Source organism: Triticum aestivum, chromosome 3A (genome assembly GCF_018294505.1).
Source record: "Triticum aestivum cultivar Chinese Spring chromosome 3A, IWGSC CS RefSeq v2.1, whole genome shotgun sequence".
Classification (NCBI taxonomy): Eukaryota; Viridiplantae; Streptophyta; class Magnoliopsida; order Poales; family Poaceae; genus Triticum; species Triticum aestivum.
The window spans coordinates 61850916-61868915 of record NC_057800.1 but is presented as its reverse complement, the minus strand read 5'-3'; the positions used below and the strand labels follow the sequence as shown (position 1 = coordinate 61868915).

General features: G+C 48.4%; 4 protein-coding genes across 7 annotated transcripts; all 4 read right to left on the bottom strand.

Annotated features, from left to right (window-relative positions):
* Positions 1-1758: 1758 nt before the first annotated feature.
* On the bottom strand, positions 1759-4102 carry LOC123060292 (pentatricopeptide repeat-containing protein At5g66631-like). The gene has a single exon (XM_044482923.1). It carries the CDS (start codon positions 3997-3999, stop codon positions 2122-2124), a length of 1878 nt encoding a protein of 625 aa, XP_044338858.1. The 5' UTR covers positions 4000-4102; the 3' UTR covers positions 1759-2121.
* Positions 4103-4224: 122 nt separating this feature from the next.
* Positions 4225-8736, bottom strand: LOC123060291 (serine/threonine-protein phosphatase 7 long form homolog). Of its 4 annotated transcripts, none has more exons than XR_006427840.1 (6): positions 8040-8463; positions 7271-7947; positions 6127-7181; positions 5725-6019; positions 5069-5593; positions 4225-4967 (listed from the first exon to the last, which is right to left on the bottom strand). XR_006427840.1 is itself a non-coding variant. In XM_044482922.1 (6 exons), the coding sequence occupies exons 2-5, from the start codon at positions 7940-7942 to the stop codon at positions 5222-5224; spliced, it is 2394 nt and encodes a 797-aa protein (XP_044338857.1). In that variant the 5' UTR covers positions 7943-7947; positions 8512-8736; the 3' UTR covers positions 4225-5045; positions 5212-5221. The 4 variants fall into 4 exon arrangements, 3 of the variants coding, with proteins under 3 accessions (XP_044338857.1, XP_044338855.1, XP_044338856.1); XM_044482922.1 differs by lacking the exon at positions 8040-8463 and adding an exon at positions 8512-8736 and having other exon boundaries at positions 4225-5045; positions 5212-5593; XM_044482920.1 differs by having other exon boundaries at positions 4225-5045; positions 5212-5593.
* Positions 8737-11357: 2621 nt separating this feature from the next.
* Positions 11358-12555, bottom strand: LOC123057913 (uncharacterized). Its single transcript, XM_044480778.1, has 3 exons — positions 12441-12555; positions 12090-12257; positions 11358-11986 (listed from the first exon to the last, which is right to left on the bottom strand). The coding sequence occupies exons 1-3, from the start codon at positions 12549-12551 to the stop codon at positions 11546-11548; spliced, it is 720 nt and encodes a 239-aa protein (XP_044336713.1). The 5' UTR covers positions 12552-12555; the 3' UTR covers positions 11358-11545.
* Positions 12556-12841: 286 nt separating this feature from the next.
* LOC123056781 (uncharacterized) lies at positions 12842-15524 on the bottom strand. The gene is made up of 5 exons (XM_044480056.1): positions 15384-15524; positions 13897-14088; positions 13528-13800; positions 13113-13215; positions 12842-12888 (listed from the first exon to the last, which is right to left on the bottom strand). The coding sequence occupies exons 1-5, from the start codon at positions 15522-15524 to the stop codon at positions 12842-12844; spliced, it is 756 nt and encodes a 251-aa protein (XP_044335991.1).
* Positions 15525-18000: the final 2476 nt, after the last annotated feature.

The following is an 18000-nucleotide window of genomic DNA, read 5'->3' as shown; positions in this document are numbered from 1 at the left end:
TAATATTAGACCTAAATAATTGTTATTTGGTGCCAGCGTTAAGCATGAACATTATATCTGGATCTTGTTTGATGCGAGACGGTTATTCACTTAAATCAGAGAATAATGGTTGTTCTATTTATATGAGTAATATCTTTTATGGTCATGCACCCTTGAAGAGTGGTCTATTCTTGTTGAATCTCGATAGTAGTAACACACATATTCATAATGTTGAAACCAAAAGATGCAGAGTTGATAATGATAGTGCAACATATTTGTGGTACTGCCGTTTAGGTCATATCGGTGTAAAGCGCATGAAGAAACTCCATACTGATGGACTTTTGAAACCACTTGATTATGAATCATTTGGTACTTGTGAACCGTGCCTCATGGGCAAGATGACAAAAACGCCGTTCTCCGGTACTATGGAGAGAGCAACAGATTTGTTGGAAATCATACATACAGATGTATATGGTCCGATGAATATTGAGGCTCGTGGCGAATATCGTTATTTTCTCACCTTCACAGATGATTTAAGCAGATATGGGTATATCTACTTAATGAAAAATAAGTCTGAAACATTTGAAAAGTTCAAAGAATTTCAGAGTGAAGTTGAAAATCATCGTAACAAGAAAATAAAGTTTCTACGATCTGATCATGGAGGAGAATATTTGAGTTACGAGTTTGGTGTACATTTGAAAAATTGTGGAATAGTTTCGCAACTCACGCCACCCGGAACACCACAGCGTAATGGTGTGTCCGAACGTCGTAATCGTACTTTACTAGATATGGTGCGATCTATGATGTCTCTTACTGATTTACCGCTATCGTTTTGGGGATACGCTTTAGAGACAGCTGCATTCACGTTAAATAGGGCACCATCAAAATCCGTTGAGACGACGCCTTATGAACTGTGGTTTGGCAAGAAACCAAAGTTGTCGTTTTTTAAAGTTTGGGGTTGTGATGCTTATGTGAAAAAGTTTCATCCTGATAAGCTTAAACCCAAATCGGAAAAATGCGTCTTCATAGGATACCTTAAAGAAAATATTGGATACACTTTCTATCACAGATCCGAAGGCAAGACTTTTGTTGCTAAAATCGGAAACTTTCTGGAGAAAGAGTTTCTCTCGAAAGAAGTGAGTGGGAGGAAAGTAGAACTTGACGAGGTAACTGTACCTACTCCCTTATTGGAAAGTAGTACATCACAGAAAACTGTTTCTGCGACACCTACACCAGTTAGCGAGGAAGCTAATGATGATGATCATGAAACTTCAGAACAAGATACTACTGAACCTCGTAGATCAACCAGAGTAAGATCCGCGCCAGAGTGGTACGGTAATCCTGTTCTGAAAGTCATGCTACTAGATCATAATGAACCTACGAACTATGAAGAAGCGATGGTGAGCCCAGATTCCGCAAAGTGGCTTGAAGCCATGAAATCTGAGATGGGATCCATGTATGAGAACAAAGTATGGACTTTGGTTGACTTGCCCGATGAAGCAATTGAGAATAAATGGATCTTCAAGAAAAAGACTGACGCTGACGGTAATATTACTGTCTACAAAGCTCGACTTGTCGCAAAAGGTTTTCGGCAAGTTCAAGGGATTGACTACGATGAGACCTTCTCACCCATAGCGATGCTTAAGTCTGTCAGAATCATGTTAGCAATTGCAGCATTTTATGATTATGAAATTTGGCAGATGGATGTCAAAACTGCATTTCTGAATGGATTTCTGGAAGAAGAGTTGTATATGATGCAACCAAAAGGTTTTGTCGATCCAAAGGGAGCTAACAAAGTATGCAAGCTCCAGCGATCCGAATTTTTTTTGATTTTTTTTCGATTTTACTATTCATGCGGGAGCTCGGGTGCAGATTAGCCGCGTCCGATGAAAAAGCTATACTTCTGCTTCTGCGGTATTATTAGTTTGAGAGATCTCCTAGATGGGGCTTAATTCCTCAAACATGAAAATTTCCCTCGGATACATATAGATGCTCTAATGATTATTATCTCGATGCTGCCATGCTTCTCCTTCAGCTGCAATGACACTGAAACTTCTGTGCTGTTGGATCAATCTCTTCCGTCGAGCAGCCACGAGCATGTCAATTTGGTATCTCAACTCTAAAGTCCGAAGTGGAGCAGCATCAACCAGTGACTGCATCAGCCGCCAACTGCTCTGCATCAGGCTCCCTGAAGCACCCGGAGTAGATGCCATACACCTTGTTCAAGTCCGCGGCGCTCGCCGTCCACACGTGCCCCGGCGCCGCCCCAGGAAGGCCGCCGTCCGCCGCGATCATCTCCTCGCACCTCTCCTCGACCAGCGCCGCCTCCCGGAGTTTCCCCTCCCGCCACAGGCTCTTCACAAGCAGCGCCTTGGTGGGCGCGTCCGGCGCGACCCCGGCGCCGCGCATTTCGTCGAACAGCTTCACCGCGAGCGCCGCGCGCTCCCGCTTGCAGTATGCCCTGATCAGCACGGCGTACATGTGCCCGTCGGGCCGCAGCTCGCACTGCCGCACCATCCCGAACAGCCTGTGCACGCCCTGGAGGTCGCCGGCGCCGGCCAGGTGCTCCATCAGCCCCGAGAATGTCTGCAGGTCCGGGAGCACGCCGCGCGTGGCCATCATCTCCTCCAGGAGCTCCGTGGCGTCGCGCCCTCGCCGGCACTTGGCCATCGTCCTCAGCAGCGACGAGCAGAGCAGCGCGAGGTTGGGCCGCGACACGGGGCCGCAGATGGAGTCGGCTTCCCGGAACACCCTCACCGCCGCGTCGGCATTCTTGGAGAGCCCGTAGAAGTCGACGATTAGTCGCACGGTGGCGAACGGGAGGAGGATGCCGTCGTCCCGCACCTTGGCCAGCAGGCGCTCCACCAGGTCGTCGCGGCCGGCGCGGGCGAGGATGGCGGCCATCCTCGCCACGGTGTCGCGGTCGTGCGCGAAGCCGCCGGGGCGGCACGCCACCCAGCAGAAGAACTCCCACGCCGTCCCCGGCTTCCTGAACGCGCGCAGGAGCTTGCACACGAGCCGCGGCGTCCAGACGATCCCGGCGGCCTCCAGCTCCGCCACCTCCTTGGGGTCCCAGCCTTCCAGCGCCCTGGCGAGCTCCCGCGGGTCCAGCCATGGCTTGAGCGGCGTCTCCTTAGCTCTGGGCGTGCCCTTGCCACCATCCTCTTCCTCCTCGCTTTCTCCCTCGCCGTCCGCGTCGTCCACGGCGTACGGGATCCTCGCGTCCGGCGAAAGCTCCTCGACGAAGTCCTGGGTGCCCTCCGTGTGGCCGGCTTCCCTCATGGCGGCGATGGCGGCCCGCGTCTGCGGCCCGGGCATGACGCCGTCGACGGCCGCCATCTCGCGGACCAGCCACCGGAGCTGGTCGAACCTCCCGGCCTCCGCGAGCGCCTCGGCGAGCACGTTGTACTGCCGGGTGGTCCGCCGCGTGCGCAGCGACGGCAGGAGCCGGAACACCTCGAGCGCCTGGTCGACGAACCCCGCGGAGGCGAGGTGGGCGACGACGACGGTGTAGGTGCGCGCGTTGGGGAGCGCGCCCTCGCGGACCATGGCGCCGAACGCGTCCACGGCGGCGGCGTGGTCGCCCGCGCCGGCGTGGAGGCTGATGACGAGGGTGTGCGCCTCGGCGGGGCGGTGCGGGGTGGTCGGGATGGAGGCGAAGGCGGCGAGGGCGGCAGGGCGGTCCCCCGCGGCGGCGAGGAGGCGGAGGCGCACGAGCGGGGGAGGGGGCAGGGGGAAGGAGGCGAGCAGGGAGCGGAGGTCGGGGAGCGACGCGGGGTTGGCGAGGCGGGAGGCGAGCGCGTGAAAGAGCGGGAGCGGGGCCGGCGAGGGGAGGGCGCGGAAGAAGGAGAGCGCCGCCGCCGGGGTGGGCGCGGCGCGGATGCCGTGGAGCGCGACCACGGGGTCGTCGGGTGGGGGCGGCGGCGGGGAGGAGGAAGGGGAGCGGAGGCGGAGGCGCAGGGAGTCGATGAGGCGCGCGCGGCGGAGGTAGACGGCGACGCGGCTGCCGGGCGGGGGCATCGCGTGGCGGCGGCGGCGAGACGAGGGACGCCCGAGCTCGTCGTCCCCCCAGCTCAAGAGACAGGTTTTAGTAAAACTCAAATCATCTGCACCCAACAGTACAGCCACATCACAGGTTAACAGCATTCCATTTCTTCAGTGTTTCATAGTAGACGATTTAAAGCAGACACCATAATTTCAGCATGACTTTTCTTCAATTCAGTTTAGTTCAGCGTGACTACGTGGTTCAATTCTACCATGTTTTCCCTGTACATGTGAATTCAAGAACAGTAGCACATTACACATCATTTAGCACAATACAATTTCAGTCTAAGATACTAGCAGGAGCAGCCAGTTTGGGGGGGAAGATACTTGCAGATCAGTATTGGTTTTGCAAATTGCAACTATGGCCAAGGAGATGCATGAGTCAACATGCCCAATTCAGTACACCAAATGGTTCCATGGACCAACATTAAAGCCTCATCCCCTGAAGCAGTCGTCGCCGCCACTGATGCATAAACCAGAAAAGCGGGAACATCGGACCGAATTCGGAAACGGTTACAACCTATCTGTTTTTCCCTGGTCGAAGCGAAGCTGATCATACATCACATTTGCTGGAGAATCAGATGTGGAGGAAACTCCTTGAAGGTGTGCCGAGGAAACCTCATATGTCGTCTGAGACGATTGCTCTGTCAATCTCTGCAACATGCGCTCCCGGGCGCATCAGGGACAGTAAAGCCTGGGAGTAACCACCAGTCGGGTAGAGAGTTCACTTCAAGTTTCAGTCCCACAAATGGGATGAATGAGCAATAGTTCACCATATGGCTGTGCCAACGGAGTTCATTGTAGACCATGGACATATAAACACGGGATCCATCATCCATGCTACGACTGCCTACAAGAAAAAATAGAAAACGAGAACCATACTCCTCTGACTGCAGATTTGCGATCTCCATCGCTTCTATAGCAGCCAATGTTAAACTTGTCAGAGGCATGAACTTCTGGAGTCGCTAACCATCACACCCTTTCTTCAGACCACGACCTTATATGACTGAAACACACAAGCCCTGTAATTTTCAAACAAAAGCAGTAAGCAGAGAAATAATGGTCCAAGAATCATTTGTGCAATTGTTCAACTACAGCAGAGGCAGACTGAAGAAAACATGATGAAATAGAAGGAACTATGTTACGACTGTCCAACAAGAGTGGCAAAACTGTTTCTGAACCACTCACCAAGTAGGTTTCATCTTGGAGCTGGTCCGCCCCTCCTCCTCTTGCTTGGTGACCTTGAATGGACCCTGCTGTCCACTTGTGTATGATCAACCTGGAATCGAGTCCGCTTCTCACGAACAGGGCCCGACTCATTCTCCTGATCAGGCACCATGGAGTTATTTAACTCATCCTCTGTGTCCCTCTGGCCCTCAGACCCCTGTTCAGCTGGAATAGTTGTTGAATCTGGAACCGCAGCAGCAATGTCGCAAAGTGATGACCCGCCAAGTTCCCCAACAAGTTCTACACACGTTCTAGTGACTCGCTCAATGAAAGCGCTACATTCGCCTCTGGAGCACCCCTTTTGTGAAGCTGCCTCCTTCGCCAGAATAGTGAGTTTGTCAGTCTGGAATGAAACATGGAGGTGTCAGAAATATTCATGTGTATGCAGAAGAAGATGATCTGAATCTCTGCGCTTGATAATAGTGTGTGTCGTCATGAGAAAATTAAATACATCTTACAAGGAGAATATCTTACCACTGAGTGGATCAGATGAGCTCTGGGGGTGTACCGAAGCTTTGAAGCACGCAAAGAATCTTCATCATCAGCTGTTGCAGTTCGCACGGATGCCCCATCCTGGTGGCCATTACTTATTCTCGGTGTGCAGAGGCGGATACGTGTCGACCGTCTGTACCACCGCAAATAATCCATGTAGTTGGCATGATCGTATGGTCGTTCTTCCATGATAACATGCTGCTCCTTTACTTCCCACATATCCACAAAAGACTTATGCTTATCTGCCCAATCACTACGGACCTTTCCACGACAACACCTGCAAAATCATCAGAAAACCTTATGGGTGGCTACTGGTACATAATTTCCAACTTCCTCGAATCGAAAACAATCATGCACAGTCAACAGACATATCTTTGGACGTACCAATGGAGTTCCACGCTGGTGTCCCGAAATGGTGGCGGGCATTCCTGATGGAGACCAAATTGACGCATCACTCTCTCCGGTGTGTAAACCTCCACCATGAAGAAAAAAACTAGAGGTGCTTGAGTTAGCCACAAATGAGAATCCTGGGTACATATAGGTGCAAGATGTAGTGTCTTCACGCGGTCCTCCCTATATGGGCTCCAAACAACCTGGTCATCTGTTAATAGGTCGAACTCATTTGTAAAGTGCTCATAGCAACGTGCTGGAGCTGACCGATACGTGCACGCCCCCACAACCCATCTGAGACCAACCGTGGGTCTATCCCTGTCATCCTCTAGCTCATCGACGTTTGGGAATTTCGGCTTTAGCATATCTGGCCTGCCGATTGGGAAGCGCTCCCATGACCAGAACTGAAGGAGCAGAAGGCAACCAGTCAGATTACTTTGATCTGATTGCCTCCTGCAAGCATCACACATTGCCCTGTAGAGATATGCCAGAGTGGCAGAACCCCAACTGTATGAACCAATGTTCTCAAGATCAGCTATCAGCGGAAAGGGATAGACAGTGTACCTATCACCAGAGGCATCAGGAAACAATAGACCACCAACCAGGCTAAGGATGTATGCCCTTGCATGATGCTTTATGGTCTCCTCGTCGGCATCTTCAGGGCACTTATTAAACTCAGCTCTGACCCATGCAACCCTCAACCCAGGACGGGACTTATCTGAAGGAGGTGCCTTCCCAAGGTAACGCTGGTACAATTCAATGTAGGACTCTGTTTTGTTTACAATGACAGCATGGCCAGAGATAGGTAGCCCAAGAATCATCGCAACATCCTGTAGTGTGATTGTAATCTCACCACAAGGCATGTGAAAAGTGTGTGTCTCAGGTCTCCACCGATCAACTAGTGCAGAGACGAGTGCACGATCAATGGAGGGCAGTCCAGCCCTGCAAATATTCGCCAACCCCATCAACCCAGCTGGCCTAAGGTAACGTTCGTACCGCTTGTCAAACCGAAGAGGCTCACGGTTACGAGGATTGAGCTCACTTAGATGCTGTGCCAAATCAAGGAAACAGAAATCAGTGGACTATCACTATAACACATTTATTTGCATATAAATGATACAGGTTGTCATTGATCTACCTGGCCTGATGCTAAAGCACGGCCACGATGAACCTCGTCATACAGCCCAATTAAAAGAGAGCTAGTTGTATCAACTGTCCCTGAAGCTCCACACTGGTTCTGACCAGACTGAACCTCTTCACCTGCAAACCGCCCACGAATGCCAGCACGGGCCCTGGTGCTCCTTATTCTTCGTAGTCGAGCATGTTGAGAATGAACGGTTGGTGCATTGACGGTCACCATCGAAGGAGCAAAAAGAGAAGCACCCTGTTCTGGATCTCGCGGTGGGGTATTCTGATGCTGCGCATCCAGTGGTTCACTGTCCAGCAATGCAGGCTCTGGGGAAACCGGCTCTGGAGATAGATGCTTCTCTGCCTGAACATAAACCTCCAGGCAATTCCAGTCGGTGCCATTGAAAACTGCTTTGACATAGTTACTCCAGGACATATCGTCGTTGATAGGCACCATGATGAAGTGCCGATGAGCACCGCCGCCAACATTCGTCCTCCCCTGTGCGCGGACATTGTGTGTCGCCGGTTCCAGCCCAAGCTTCTTGTACACGGCGTCAATCAGCTCACTGTATGTGGGTGCTGCCTTGAACCATATACCCTGCTCGGAGAGGTCCCCGAATTCCACCCCATTTGGACCCTTCACCAGCTCCCCACCGCTGTAAATTCGCACAAATTTGTCCATTGTCCCTGCCAAACATGAATGCATCCAATTCAAAGAGTGCCCAAATTTGCAATACAAATATCTAAACCAAAAGTGTGATTCATGAGCATGTCAGTACTCATTCCGGCAAATCATGGAGCACCAAATTGGACAACACCAAAAGGAACTTCGTTCCCCCAATCGAGGCGCCAAGCTCGCTAGAGGAGTCACCATTGCCTAGAACCACTCCAAGGGCGAGAAAGGAAAGAACTAGGATTCGTATTTTAGAATCCAAAGAACTAGGATTCTTGGTCCCAATCACCATAGGCGCCGTTCGTCTCAAGTTCCCCGCTGCTGCAAACCCTAGCTAACCTTTCCCCCAACTTCACTCCCACTGCTAAGCTAAACCAAGGGTGCCCAACGCAACAGCCTAGCTTTGTCCTCGCCGCTCACAGAGGCCGCACCAGCATCCAAAGTGAAATCGGAAGAACTCGTAATTGAAAATCTCCCCCCAAATCTCCGGCGAGTACAGCTCGCGCGAGAGGGCTATGGTGGCTCCGGGGCGAGCGACGGACGAGCGCACCTGTCCGGGAGGGTGGGGCGGAGCTTACCGGAAAGGCGCGGAAGGGTTCCGCGGCGGCGCCGACGTCGCCAGGGACGGTGGCGGCGAGTAGGTGGGAGCTCGCGTCAAGCGTTTGCCGCTGCTGCGGTTTTGGTCTCCGACGCTGGAGTGTTCAGCGTCTAGTAAGGAAATGACTAAATGACACATGACTCTCCCGTACATACAAAAAAAAATTGCGAACATTCAGAAGTTGTGTCTAGATGAATAAATAAATAGAAATAATAGAGTTAGGGCATCTCCTACGCAATCCCTCAAAATCGACAGCGCAGATGTCCATGATTGTGTTCACAAACACGAATACGAAAGCTGGTCATCCAACTTTATACCTTAAATGTTCATCTTATCAACTTTAAAATAGCATGTGAGCTGCAATCCTCCAGTCAAATAACCGATCAATTGTGTGTGGTGGCATTTAATTGGTGAAGCGGACATCCAGACTACCGCAAACATTCCCTAACTTTACTTCCGATTTGTGGACGTGTCCACGGACAAATACAACTCCGTGTTGAATACAAACTATGTCCAGACAGTCATATCCGGGCGTATGTAGGTGTGTGAAGATGCCCTTATAAATTAAGCTTATAAACTTGTAAGACATAGTCGGGACAACCAAACACTCAAGACAAGACCACAACCGACTCGGATGCAGCTATGTCAATACAAGTCATTGCTCTAAATCCTCCATAACACTAAGCTCCCTAGTTTTTAAGGCCTCGCAATCAATTGAGGTCTCCGTTTGTAATTGGGTCACCTGATTTTGACCGAATCAATAAAAGCTCTCTCATTTAATTATTTTAGACTATACACTATGTTTCTTATTTTCTTAAGGTTTCACTATTAATTAAGGTCTTTAATTTAGAACTAGGTCATCCAATTTTCATCGGGTCAACAATTTCTCAAGGAGCTCTCCTATTTAATTATTTTAATTCGCTATGTTTCCTAATTTTAAAGCTCTTTCGTACGTTTGAGGTATTTATTTTTGGATTTGGGTTATGATTTTGATCGGGGCAACGATTTTACAAATCAATCAGCAGCAACCGTCCTATAAAAAAAATATGAACTCCGTGCATCCTTCTACCACCTAGAAAAAAGAAGGGCCACAATGTGATACTATAGCACCAATATAGTACATGCAGCCACATACACAAAAAATTCGCATATGAATATGAGTTGATTTGCGGATGACATATAGTCACATCGAAAGGGCCACCAAATGAGTGCATTATAAATAAACATAAAACACATTGCATCAACTCCCCCATACGCCAAACTAAATATTCCATCAGTTTCAATATATAAGGGGTATTAGTTTTTTGAAATGTCAAATTCTTTAACTTTGACCAAGTTTAGAGCCAAAAATATCGACATCCACGATATTAAACAAAAAAAGGAAATTTATTTCATGACGAATCTAATGACACCAATTTGATATTATATATGTTCATATATTTCTCTATAAATTTGATCAAACTTAAAAAGGTTTGAGTTTTCAAAAAAAGTAATATATCATATTTTTTGAAACAGAGTGAGTAATTTTTTTAAGAATCCTAACAATAACAACGGCGCAGCAAAGCGCGCCCAACCCTTCTAGTTTTATTAGATGCCTGAAGAAGATATATGAACCAAAAACATCGGTGAAGGCCACAAGGGGGGTTTGTCACTGCCAGGCCTAATTTGGTTGCAAGGCGGGAAGTATCCAAGGGCTCTAATCCCCTTTGGGGGTATTTCCATGGCCACAAGGATCCTCTCCCACCATGGGGAGATCACCATGCCAATTTGGATGACAGGGGAGAGGAGACGATATCACGTCCAGAAAAATGATAGGGCAGTGTGAAAATTCTTAGAAAAAATATAATATTCAAAAATAATGAAAATTGACTCTAGTTTCTTTTCAGAAACATCATATCAATTCAGAAGTAATTAAAAATTTGTATATTTCCTTCAAAAATCTAGGAAATTCAGGAAGGTACAAGATACTCAGGAAGGTAGAGAATAACTCTGGAATTTTAAGGGAAAAACAGGAAATACACACAAATCAGCAAAGAAAAACACTTCAACCCAATCACAGACATTAACCATGAGTTACACATGTCAATTCGCACAAATAATATAACACTACTGAGGTGTGCTAATCATAGTTTTAACATCGAAAATGCAAACTACGGCTAGAAATCCAGCAAGAATAGCATTTTGTTCCATCAAGCTCATGTGTGACTGATCCATAGCAAAATGTCTTCTTCTTGAAATAGTTACTCTACTAAAACTTCCACCATCAACTTCTTTGAACATTTTTATCGGCTAACTTTAGCAAACCTGCAAAGCAAAAAAAACAACATTATTGTTACTACACAATATCAGATTTTTCATTTATATGCATTTTTTTGCAAAGAAACAGATGCAAAGATCATAAAATGCTATTTTCACTGAGAATAATCTGTAGGAAAACTTAAAAACCTTAACAATATATGGGTTCGTGTTTTATGTGCTCGTATGGTCGTTAGTATGTGTTCTCTGTGGATACATATGTAATGGAATGACATCTGAAAAATTGTCATAGTTTTTGCCAGAATTTTAGTTTGCCTTGTGATTTTTTTTTCTGCTGAGATGCCACCTTTTGACGGGCCATGTTGAATTTCAATGTTTGGTTCGGGCCCATTCTTGAGTTGTAAATAAGCTCTCTATCATTTCATTACGGGTATCAATCCAGCGGGCGGTCGAACAGGGATGATATGAATTACCGAAGAAATAGAATTATAGAAATGTAGTATGCAATATCAAAATGTATCCCCTTATGTAAAATGAATTAACTTTTTCATACCATAAAGCTTTCCTTCATGAAACTCTCCATTGTCCGTACCAGCTTGATATTTATATACATACACTATAATATAGAAAAACATCAAACAAGCAAATAACAACCGAGCAATTAGTTAAAAAATTAGCAGTTAAAATTTTAACATCATCGCATACAGGATTTCCTACAAAATCTCTCAGAAGGCGTGGCTAGTACCTTATTTCTAAAGTTAGTCCAACCAGATGCCGTTGGTGTCACTAGGAGGCACGTCATCCTCTGCAAGCTTGTCGATGAGCATCTCCATCGTCTCAATGTACCTAGGCATGTAATGGTCCCTTATCATCGATCTGTCGAGTCGGATCTTGTTGTACATGTCGCGAGGGGTCTCGTAGAGGGCAACACCCTCACTCTGGCTGCCTTGCTCTTCTGATTTTGGCAATGCAACCATGTGCATGATTCTTCCTGGGGGGTACAACTGGCAATGCCGAGGTGCTTGAGAGGCACTCGACGGTGATCGCAGGGCTTCCAGGAGCTGCTCCATGTGTTCTCCATCTGTTCCTTTCCCAGCTTCATCAAAAGCTTGACTCTTTGTAGCAACATATGGCCAGCAGGATAGGGCAGAATGTTTCTTCACTACTTCATGCACGCCCTCTGAATGCTTCATCTCACCCTGGATTTGTAAGCCAAATTAACTCGGCACATGATAAAATACAAAATGAACCTCTGATGTTGCATCACCAGTTCTTTTTATGTTTGAAAAAGAAATCTAGTACCTCAGCAGTCCAAGATTGCAGCATATCGACATTTGCAACCTTAGAACTTGGACTGGATACAAAAGGAATGTAGGATCGCATGAGGTCTACAGAGTGATTCATAAAACTCAGGAGTCTTTTCTGCTGAATACGTTCCTGGAGACTATGTGCCCAGGATGATGCCATAACCTGCAGAGATTCCATAACAAATGCAAACGTATGATCTATGATGCTTCTGCGCTAATAAATTGTGTTTACAGCATATACATTTTTCGCTTTTATTTTAACCAGCTAATTGTTGTTCACCATGAAATGAAATGAAAAATTCTAAGAGAGACAACCAACTCATTGTATTTTAGATATGGATGGTACCTTTGTACGAAGTTCAGCGGCTGAGACCTTGCCAAAAGATGGGACCAGATCATTTCTATTGACAACAGTGGTGACGAAGTCTTTGCTGGATTCAGCCAAGTCCCAGCTCATGCAAGCAGCTGGACAGTAGCAGTTCGAAATGTTATGTTAAACTACATCTGTAACGAAATATTGATAAGCTTTTTTTGGAACCAAAAAGAAGGGACTATGACATCGCTGCAGATATTAGCTGCTTCGTTTCAGGCTAGTGATTCTTTAGCACATCAACTGAGTATCAGGTCTGTTGCTTCGGGTGACAATGTCAATGCCGGTGTTCAGCATACTTAAGCTTTTAGTATTCATTTTGTATTTGTGCGAGTAATGATTCCACGCAGACCTTTCTTAAAATGAACGGTTGTTTCTTAACAGTGCAGGTGGTGCATCATTGTTACGTACACCCTCTCTATTCCTAAATGTAAGATGTTTTTGCAGTTAAAAGTGTCTTACATTTAGGAACAGGTAGTACTCCCTCCGTCCCAAAATAAGTGTAGCTGATTTAGTACAAACTTGTATTAAATCAGTGACACTTATTTTGGGATTGAGGGAATATTAGATTGACATGCAGTGTTTTTTTCTCTATATCCATTTGTTTAAAGGTCGATTTTCAATCTGGAATTGACTACAGTACAATACCTGGTCCAAAGGCAATACATGAAGCTGATGATAACTTCTTGTTCTCACGTAGTATGTATGTTAAAATAGCTGCAATAGCAGCACCCATTGAATGTCCAATGATCTAAAATGAAAGAACGATGATATTATTTTAGTTAGCAAAAATCTTGATGCAGCTTATGTCATCTGCCTTACCTTACAGTGCCAAATCTGTTCCACTTTACTGTGAAAGTTGACTCATACTACCAAGAGAAATACTCCGTCCGATCCAAATTACTTGTCGCTCAAATGGATGTGTATCAAAAATAACATTCAGACTAGGCTAACTCAGTAAGGTCTTCTACAGCTCTAGTTTTGTAAAGCATTTGAATGGAAATCACATTTTCGGAGGTTCAGGAAATATATTTTTTTGAGCCAAAAATATTTAGTTACTTACCTTAATTTTGTAGTCTGGAAATCGCTCGACTGCTCTGCTGAGGCAGGGAATGGCCTGATCCGCAACCCAGCGAGCTGCTGCAACCATTCCACAATGTGCATGCCCAACAACTATACAGGATCCACGGCCTTCTTGTGACACAGCATGATGAAACGGAACCTCTGTAGCAGTTGCCGCCGTCAGGCGATCCTTAACACTGATAGCTCCCCGGATAAAAAGGAGGAAGCATCTGGTACTTTCGTCACGAACAACCGTGAACGCGGGCTTCATAAGCTGCATAGCCGCACAAGATTTACTCTATAAGACATTTCCAGTTCACAATCTGTGCTAAGATGATCAGAAATTTGGCTCAGTGTGATACATACATACCTTTGCCTTGGACTTCCTTATGAGAATATCATTCTGCTCATATCCACCAAACTCTAGGAACACTTCATAATGCTCCTTTGAGAAGAACATGCAGAGTCTCAGGTACCTGAGAAGTACAATCAGCTCCTGCCTTACTGCATGACCTTCCAAGGGCACACAATTGCCACTTCTATACTCATGCTGCAGATTTCCCTGGAGAAATGAATAGTTAATCAGAGAAAAAGCAATACATTTTCTTCAACCAAATCATGTCAATGAAATTGGTTTGGTAAAGGTCATGGGTTCATCATAAGTAACAAACCAATCAGAACCATGCTGCTGAGCTGAATGCCTCGACTTCCTATCCCCTGACGACTGGTGGTTGTGGCCAGACGGCGTCTGAGGGAAAGAAACCTCGCCGTGGAAGGCTCGAGGGCGTGAAGATCTGCAGATCTAGTATCTACATCCACACTCTCTTGGGCATACAAGAATCCTATTTTGGAATATGCGTGGTTTCGGTGCTAGGGGGCGATGCAACCACCTGCATGCCTACATTAGAAATGAGAACATTGACATTCTATATCGAAAAAGGCTCGTGTCGCGCTTTATATACAAAGCAACAACCACACAGGCAACTCCACACCACCACACACACTCAAGGCAAGATATACACAAGGGTCATTAAGAGCAACAACATGACCCCCTACTACATGTAGGAAGATAGGGCACTGCTTGAGAACTCTGGGGTCCTCCACGGTGAACAAGCCACCGCAAAGATACAAAGTTGTGCATGACGAGCTGAGTGCTCCAAGACGGCGCCTTCAGGAAGGATACGACACCGGAGTGCTGCCACTGCCTGATCCAGGGATCAAGGTTTCCCCCGGAACAACAAAGGGGGTGAAGAGGAACCACGACGACACCTTCAAGAAGGATACGCCATCCACAAGCGCCGTCGTCGACCTATCAGGGCTAAAGAAGGTTTTCACCCCGGCAAGCCCCCTTTATCACCAAAACATAGTACACCAAGCCACGCTCGCTGCACCACCGCCACTGGCCGTCGCACACATGACACCACGCCTCCCACATGACCATGACAGCCAGCCAATACCCGAGCCATGAGCTCCGCCCACGAGCACCATGACTCCAATCACCAACGCACTGCCCTGGCATCCATGACCCCTACACCACCTCACCGTAGACTTGACGCCACGATGATCAAAGAGACGAGCGGAAAGGCCCCTCCTTCCCCATCCGTGGACAGCCCCAGCTCCAAGACCCTCCTGGGCCGGCCAGATCTAGCCCCCACCGCTCCAACCCGCCCTGCCCGGGCAAAGGGCGAGCTCCCTAGTGGGTTATCCCAAACGAACAATCCCAAACAAGTCTTATTTGATAAGGTCAAAAAGCTTTGAAGTGTGGCTGATTCCTCTGGGTTAGATGCCACCAGATGGCAACAACGATATGATCTGGAAGCGGACTTGGTGTCCATTCGTCATCAAAAGGAGATTTACTGGAAACAAAGGGGCCGCCTCAATTGGATCTTCAAGGGCGACACTAACACGGCTTACTTCCATGGACTTTCCAACGGTTGCAAACGTCGCTGCTACATTGATCTGCTGATCATTAATGATGTCATGGTCACCGACCCCCATGCAGTTACTGCTCACATCTACAAATTTTACTCCTCTTTGCTTAGCTTTCAGCATCCTTCCAACTTCCTGTCTGACCCTCAAGCTTGGGGTCCTGATCGTTGTACTTTTTACGTTGATAACGATGTCTTGATGATTCCTCTCTCTTGTGGATAAGGCTATTTCTTCCTCCAATTCCTCTTGGGCTCCTGCCCTGACGCTTCTTGATTCCGTTCTTTAAGAAGTTTTGGGGTTGCTTAAGACCCTCCTATATAAAATTGTGGAGGGTTTCTGTTTGGGAATGGTGGATATTAAAGGCCTCAATTATGTGATACTTATGCTCATTTCAAAAGTTAAGGGTGTTGATAACATCCACCTTTTCATACCCATCATTCTCATTAACAACATTACCAAATTCTCTCCCAAGGCGTTTGCTACTAGACTATCTCTGCTTGCTCATAAGCTCATTAGCCAAACTCACTGTGCATTCATTAAGGGGAGAGCTATTCTTGACAGTATCCTTTGTGTTAGACTAATATGTCACATATCGTGACATATCTCCTAATCCCCTAAATCGAGGAGTATCGGTATTGTTGTGATCTCCCATTTATGGTTAGGATTGTAAATCTGTCTATATATTAACATGTAATGGAAAAGCCCAAGTGTGGCAAATATTCTCTAAATCTTTCATGGTATCAGCCTAAGAATCCTCTCGCTTCCGCTCCTCCAACCCTAGCGCCGCCAGCTCCTGCTCCCGCGCCGCCGGCCACCACCTCCCTCCCATGGCGCCCTCCGAGCCGGCTGCTCCTCACCCCAACGCCGCCCTTTGGGCGCAGGCCACCGCCATCCCCAACGTCCGCTCTCTCGTCCCCATCGTCCTCGAGTTCAAGAGCGCCGTCTTCCCCAAGTGGAGGACCTTCTTCAACATCGTCGTCACCACCTACGCCCTCGAGGACCACCTCACCTCCGAGATGCCCTCCACCGACCCAACGTGGCTCCGCCTCGACGTCCTCGTGCTCCGCCGGCTCTATGGCTCCATGGCCATGGACATCGTCGACCTCGTCATGCCTACCGACCCCGCCACCGCCACGGCTTACAAGGTCTGGACAGCCGTCGTCGCGCTCTTCAATGACAACCAAAAGAGCCGCGAGATTTATCTCGCCGAGGAGTTCCACAACATCAAGCAGGAGGATCGGTCCATCACCGAGTACCTTCACCTGCAGAAGACGGCGGCTGACACCCTTGCCGAGGTCGGTGCGCCCGTCTCCGATCCCGAGCTCGTCACCAACGTCATCAAGGGCCTCCATGAGCGCTTCGACAGCGTCGCCGACATCGCCCTCCTCCTCACACCGTTCCCTACCTTCCTCAACTTTTGCAACATGCTGCTGCTCCACGAGATGAAGGCCTCTCGGCGCTCCAACAACACCTCGGCCTCTGCTTTTTACGCCGCCAAAGGACCCGTCCCCGCTCCTCCCAGCGGCGGCGGCTCGTACTCTGGAGGCGGCGGTGGTGCTCCTTCCGGTTCGGCCGGCGGCCAGCCATGGCGGGCTCCTGCTCCCGTCCACAATCCTCATGCCACCGGCTATGGCAAGGGGAAGGGCAAGAACAAGGGGTACAAGTCCGGCGGTGGCGCTCCTCCCATGCCAACTCCGTTCAATCCTTGGACAGGAGCCATCCAGATGTGGCCCATGCAGTCCCGCCCCACCAACACTGGCGGCAACACCGGCGGCTCGGACGGGCTCTGGGCCCCCGCGCTCATGCCTACATGGCCGCTCCACCGGCTGCTCCCGGCGCCTACTACGGCGGTTACGGCTCCGTCCCATACGGCGCCGCGCTGCCCTACGCTGCACCACCAACACCAGCACCATCATGGGACACCGCTGCTCTCGCCCAACACTTCACCAACATGACATTGCAGCAGCCCGCTCCCGAGTGGCTCATGGACAGTGGCGCGACCGCCCACCTTTCCTCCGATGCCGGTATCTTAACCTCCCTTTCTCCTCATCCTATATATCGTCACGTGGTGGTCGGCGACGGTTCCACCGTTCCCGTCACCACATCCGGTCATTCTTCCCTTCCCTCCCTTTTTCCTAACAGACCTTTTCACTTACGCCATGTCCTAGTAACACCTAGCATTATCAAAAATCTTATTTCCGTTCGTCAATTCACTACTGATAATCATTGCATCATCGCTTTTGACCCCTTTGGTTTCTCTGTGAAGGACCTTCATTCCCGGCGCGAGATCCTTCGGTGCAATAGTATGGGGGAGCTCTACACATTCACATGCCCTCCGCCTCCTCGCGCCCTTGCCACGCTCACCGCCCCTCACGACGTATGGCACCGTCGTCTCGGCCATCCCGGCCATGATGCTTACCGTCGCCTCTCGCAGCATATTTCCCTCCCTTGTATTAGACAAATAAATCACTCCACTTTATGTCATGCTTGTCAACTAGGACGTCATGTCCGTTTGCCTTTTTCTGCTTCTCCTACTCGTACCACT